The sequence below is a fragment of the Sodiomyces alkalinus genome (genome assembly GCF_003711515.1).
Source record: "Sodiomyces alkalinus F11 unplaced genomic scaffold SODALscaffold_12, whole genome shotgun sequence".
In the NCBI taxonomy this organism is placed as follows: domain Eukaryota; kingdom Fungi; phylum Ascomycota; class Sordariomycetes; order Glomerellales; family Plectosphaerellaceae; genus Sodiomyces; species Sodiomyces alkalinus.
This window is the reverse complement of record NW_021167090.1, coordinates 1,199,686-1,205,156: the sequence shown is the minus strand read 5'-3', so window position 1 is coordinate 1,205,156 and position 5,471 is coordinate 1,199,686. Positions and strand designations below refer to the sequence as shown.

The following is a 5,471-nucleotide window of genomic DNA, read 5'->3' as shown; positions in this document are numbered from 1 at the left end:
ACCCTAACCCTAACCCTAACCCTAACCCTAACCCTAACCCTAACCCTAACCCTAACCCTAACCCTAACCCTAACCCTAACCCTAACCCTAACCCTTCTAAGATCCTTCATAGCCTCAGAATAAGCACTTTCGCGAGCGTATTCCTCACTAAGGCGAAGCAGCCGTTGTCTTTCACCTTTATTACCCCCGGTATTAAGTCATTTACCCCAGAGTCAGTTGTTAAGCTGTACGCTGCCGAGCCCCTGACTAGCCGGAGACTGGCGAACGTCGAGCTTGACAGGGGAGATAATTATGCCTCGCTTATCCTCCCGGCGGTCGGAAGCCCGGTGCCTAAGCCCGCGCCGGGAAATAGTTATTTTGACAGGGATTGGGGGAGCGCGAAGTATACGGTCCTCCGGCGAGCGGGACTGTACGTTAATTACAGGTCGACCGGCGCGGCCGGCGCGGCCGGCGACGACGTGTGGCTACTCACTCCCGAAGGCGTGGATGACGCGCTGAAGCATTATGGCTCCCGGCCATGGGGGCCTTAGCGCATGTTCAGTCTTGGCGAGATGCTGTGGGTGTGGGTATGGCTCGTAGAGGATGGCATTTGGGAAGTTAGCCCCGATGGTGTTATCACGCCGCCCTCCCGGTTTACCGACCCCGAGACTGAGCGTTTCAGGACTATACGTTGGATCTCCGCTTTGCCGCTGGATGAAGAAGAGTATCTGGGTAAGATCCGCTCAAGCCGGGATTGTCACTACAATAAGTGCTATTTGGCGCTTCACAAGACTATTCTTATCTGTGGCCTACTAACGCTGTCTATGCGTGCATCTAGTAGTCTCTTGATTTCCAACTTCTTATAGTTCTATTCTATCACTCTTTGCGCCATGCTAATTCGACCTGTCATAGTAAGCTAGACTGTTCCGCATCAATGTCTCTATGAATCCAGTCCCTTCTGGAAAATCAAACCCCGTATCTAAGGTAGAATCTAGCCAACCCTCCTCGACTCGTAAGTACGTTAACCATATCACATAATCATTTCCATCTTCACTCGCCCTTGAATCGGTCTCGTGATGTCAATAAGGTACTTCACAATCTCGTGGTCGCACTTCTCCACGACGAGCACAACTTTCGATATGCCCGACTGCGAAGTGACCGAGGCGGTCTCAGCCTCGACCTTGGACGTCACTTCACTGTCCTTGAGGCAGGCAAGCGCTTTCTCAAAATCATAATCAGAATTAAATGTTAGTTGAAGGTTTTGCTCCCCATCAGGACCGACGTCGTTCTGGAAGTTCAGGGCGAGGGAGTCTTGGGGGTTAATGCACGTGTGAAGGGTGAAAGTCTCATCGTTACTGCCTGTTTCCTCGCCGTGGGGGGACGCCGGGCTGTTGGCATTGGGGTCGGTCCCTGAAGATGTTGCGACATCCATATTGGGCATGTAGACATTGTGGTTCTCCGTCATGCCGGTCATAAAATAGGCCATGGAGAGACTTTCATCATTCTGGGGCTTACTTCCGGCATCGGGAAGAGGAGTGCCGGTGGTGTAGGTGTCGTAGCTATCAAAGCCGAGACCGTCAAGAGACATAAGGTCAAACCCATGGCTTGACTCATGCTGCCCTTCGATGGTTGGGAAGTCGTACTCGTTTGATTGGGCGCTGTCAGCGGCATCCAGTGAGAAGAACTCCTCAATGGAGAACCCAGGAGTCTGAGGGTGCCCAATAGACGCTGTGTCACTCAGGACACCATCGCCCATAGTCTCTGTGAATCCACTGCTCGCTGTGTCGGCATCTGGTTGACTGGCTGCACCCGATAGAAGTCGCCGACTCAGAATAGTATATCTATTTTTTGCCCATCACCACCGTAGTCATCAGTCATTTACATTCTGAACCAACAAGGAGGGTTGCATCGGTGAACCCCTCGCAGCGGGGGGAAGAGATGTATGTGCATACCGGTTTTTCACGTCATTCCTTGACCGAGTTGGGAAGTGCTGATGGCATATGGATTTCCAATCTCGCCCAACTTTCTGCACCAAGTCTAACAGCAGATGATCCTGCAAATAATTAGCTGAGAATATCAAGTCATGTTAGGACGAGTGTAATTCACCTCTGGTGTTGTCCATTCGCGGTGGTCAAGCTTAGGGTCAAGAGTGTACTGCCATCTCTTTGCACATTCTGTTACGATATAAGTATATGGCCATGTCGGGCGGGGTGGGGGGGGAGTCATCGTAATAACGCGAAATAGCAGGTCTTCCGTGAGTCTCATTGTTGGACAAACGACAATTCCGACCCTTAAATACAACCACCCGAACACATTGGACGAGAGAGGGGTATGCAGGAGCTATTCGGGTAGCCACTTACGGTCAGGGCTTCTGAATCCAAATACCTGGGCGATCTTGGTCCATCTGGGAAATTCTGTCAGGGGCAATCACGAGCGAATTTTCGCACTTGTCTTCTGGTAAAGACTCACTTTTGTCCAAATTGTGCGACGGCATCGCGAAGCATCTGGTCCTCGGCCTCGCTCCAAGAACCACTTCTGAGACCACCCCGCACTCTGTTGACCCATCGCTTCCGACAATCCTTGTTGGTGCGACCTGGAAGCTTGGCAGCAATTCGATGCCAATCTTTGATGGGGCCCGATGATGCTTGAATATGTAACGTTAGAACAGGAAAGTTGGCATGATCCAGACGGTCACGGGGGAGCTGTACGACATACCTTGCTTGATGGCCTCTTCGTACAAAACGTTGTCTTCGTCTTCGGTCCAACGCTTTGGTTTTCTTGGTACCTTGTCCATGGCGTTTGTGAGACAATACGACCGGGGATGTGAGCCAGAGTAAGGGCTAAATCGGTTACACGAAGAACACGAGGCCGATGGGTGACAGGCGTGCAGAGCATATCGTACACGGGACCTAACGGTAATAAATAATGAAATATATACGTCGTCGGCATTGCACTTGGTAATGATGCCTTATCCCAGACTGACTGGTACGTCGTGTGTGCCGTTTCTATCATGCCTGGACAGGGACCTATACAACGGTCGAGGGATCATGGTGGCATGCATCAGACGCCGGCAGCCCTTGGCGTGGTTCTTGTCGCTTCGCGCCTTGAAGAAAATGCCCAGAGAGACTAGACCAAAACCGAGATAGAGCGTGCCGCTGGAGCACTGGCGATCAGCATCTCCTTCCCGTGCCAGACGGAGGATCGCATACCCGTAAGCGAATCGTAAACGCACCTTGGCGTTACTGATTTACATTTTACCCGGATGTGGCGTTGTGGAAGATCGCCAGGAAACATACTTCTGAGTAGTAAGCAACCCGTTTCAAGCCTCGTGGGAGACTACAACCTACGTAATTCGTCGAGGCCGGAACCTGCCTTAGACAAGTGCCTTCGTTATCTACATGCAGACACACCGGACATCCATCCATCAACATTAGTAACGCGCATCAATACGGCAGTTAACCGGTAAAGCCTCCCGCCTGTCCTTTGACTGATATGGCTAGCCAAAACACCGCACAATCACTAAATGAGAAGTAAATACGCGGCTTACTATGCTTGGCTGCGGGGCGGGACGCTACGAAGTGTAACCATAGCCACATCTTATTATAAGCCGCCACTTCGATCTGATTCTATTTCTCCGCGTTACATGTTATGTGATCAGCCTTCACATTGGGGTATGCAGGGGACTCGGATAGCATAGGTGGGCCGGTGGCCCGGGTATCGGGCTCTATCGTGATGCGGTAGCAGCCGCTTCCCTGTCCTTCGTTGCAGAACATGCAAAATAGTCTCCACCCCACTTAAGAATTCATACAAAAGCCGTGAGGCTCAGTTCGTCACCGAAGACAAGGGGCTTCATAAGATAAGCAGAGGCCAAGCATGCACAGTCATCCTCTGGCTAGCATGCAGCAGATACGGATTGATCTGTATGCGTTACTGGCAGGGTCCGAAGTCCCACGTCCACGTGTTAACAGTCACTGCCAGTGTGTACTAATTACTCTAGCTCAGCCATATTGTCTTAGTGTATTGTGAGTTCATATGGAATATGATGCTGTCCACCTATGTCGATATCGTGCCTCATCCTCTCCCGCTCTTCGCTAAGATTTCCGTCCCGCCACACACCACCATGGTAGTACGAACTACCTGCGCTCCAGGTTACAGTGCAGCCCGCACTACTGCAGCTCTGAATCCGGCAGAACAATCTCCACGAGCCCGACCTGGCTTCGGCAGTCCCATATCTTGCGGAGACGCAACCCGGCTTGCTCGACTATGTCACGGAACTCCTCCGGCTTTCTCTCAATGCCGTTGATAATTGCCATCATGGCCAGGTCGCGCTGATGCGAGTATCTCGTATAGTACCCCCAGTTCTTTGGCAGAGGGGCAGGTGCGGGTGGAAGTTCAGGGCACCCATTGGTCGTGTTCATGACTTGGTCACTAAGAGTAAGTAGCACTGATTAGCAACCATTATCCTAGGTTTTTTTGTTTGGTCCTTCTTGTAATTGCCCTCCTTTTGGGCTGCTCTGGGATTCGTGCGGGAGGACACAGTGTAGGGGCAGGGTGGAAGAGGGGTTCTAGCGTTGCCGTCGATTCTGGGGATGCAAGTACAAGGCAAGACCGGTGTAGCATGTAGCCGGGTGACCCAGGTATCATGACAAATCAGATTTCTTGGCAGGGCTTACACCCATGCAACCTACGCCGTAATGCAAACACACCGAGAGAGAATGCACTTACCAGATCAAGATTCGGCTTCTGGGACCCATGCTTGGCTTGATGGCTGCCAGGATGCGAACACAGTAATCATCGGACCAGTCATGTAAGATGTACCGTAGCCAGTATACATCAGCCCCTTTGACAGGGTTCGACTGGAAGAAGTCGTGGGCGATGAATTGGATTCGACCAGATTCGAGGGCTTCTGGGTGCTCTCGAGGCCAGATCTCGGTCCGAGCTTTCTCAATGGCAGGGCCACGATCCTGAAGGACGAACTTGAGGTCTGGATAGAGATGGGACAACTGGAGTGAGAAACCACCTATTGTTGCCAAGGGGAGCATATGCGTTAGTTTTTAGACGACATCCTAAGTCCGGCTGTATGTTGTAGGTGATAGGAGATAGGGAGGTGATCTCTCTTACCTACGCCGCCACCTACGTCGACAACGGTGGCCGATCCCAGGGAAGCCCAGGGGAAATCTGCGCCAAAAAGCATAAGGTTAGCAGCAATTCCAGTTAGGGTTACGCGGCCTCTGGCTCCGGTATAAGGGCTAGACGTTTACGGGAAGACGGGATAAGGTGCGGCCAGGGGGGGAGCAGGGGCTAGTCGTGGGGCGGACGGGATAAAACGAGGCTGGACGCGCTAGAGTGGAGTGGACGGGCGGGAGTGCAGGGCTGAGATTAAGGTTTATAGGGCATAAGGATGAAGAGTGGGGAATGGGTATGCAGGGGTCCCCGGGGGGGCCGGGGGGGGGCCGGGGGGGACGGAGTAATAACGAAAATATAAGAAGAAG

At 52.2% G+C, this 5,471-nt stretch overlaps 3 protein-coding genes across 3 annotated transcripts in view; 1 reads left to right on the top strand and 2 right to left on the bottom strand.

The window, feature by feature from the left end:
• Positions 1 to 112: 112 nt before the first annotated feature.
• SODALDRAFT_321275 (hypothetical protein) lies at positions 113 to 530 on the top strand (the record flags this gene model as incomplete). The annotated part of the gene is made up of 1 exon (XM_028609611.1): positions 113 to 530. A coding segment is annotated over one exon (418 nt), but the record flags the coding sequence as incomplete, so codon positions are not given.
• Positions 531 to 825: 295 nt separating this feature from the next.
• On the bottom strand, positions 826 to 2,840 carry SODALDRAFT_329430 (hypothetical protein). Its single transcript, XM_028610933.1, has 6 exons — positions 2,695 to 2,840; positions 2,449 to 2,623; positions 2,340 to 2,383; positions 2,086 to 2,153; positions 1,932 to 2,032; positions 826 to 1,820 (listed from the first exon to the last, which is right to left on the bottom strand). The coding sequence occupies exons 1-6, from the start codon at positions 2,771 to 2,773 to the stop codon at positions 1,010 to 1,012; spliced, it is 1,278 nt and encodes a 425-aa protein (XP_028463048.1). The 5' UTR covers positions 2,774 to 2,840; the 3' UTR covers positions 826 to 1,009.
• Positions 2,841 to 3,975: 1,135 nt separating this feature from the next.
• SODALDRAFT_329427 (S-adenosyl-L-methionine-dependent methyltransferase) overlaps positions 3,976 to 5,471 on the bottom strand; it is a 2,942-nt gene continuing 1,446 nt past the window's right edge. The window contains exons 4-6 of the mRNA XM_028610932.1: positions 5,101 to 5,157; positions 4,705 to 4,999; positions 3,976 to 4,407 (exon numbers count right to left, since the gene is read on the bottom strand). Coding sequence (XP_028463047.1) covers positions 4,146 to 4,407; positions 4,705 to 4,999; positions 5,101 to 5,157 — 614 coding nt within the window. The 3' untranslated portion in view covers positions 3,976 to 4,145. The remainder of the gene's footprint in view (positions 4,408 to 4,704; positions 5,000 to 5,100; positions 5,158 to 5,471) is intronic.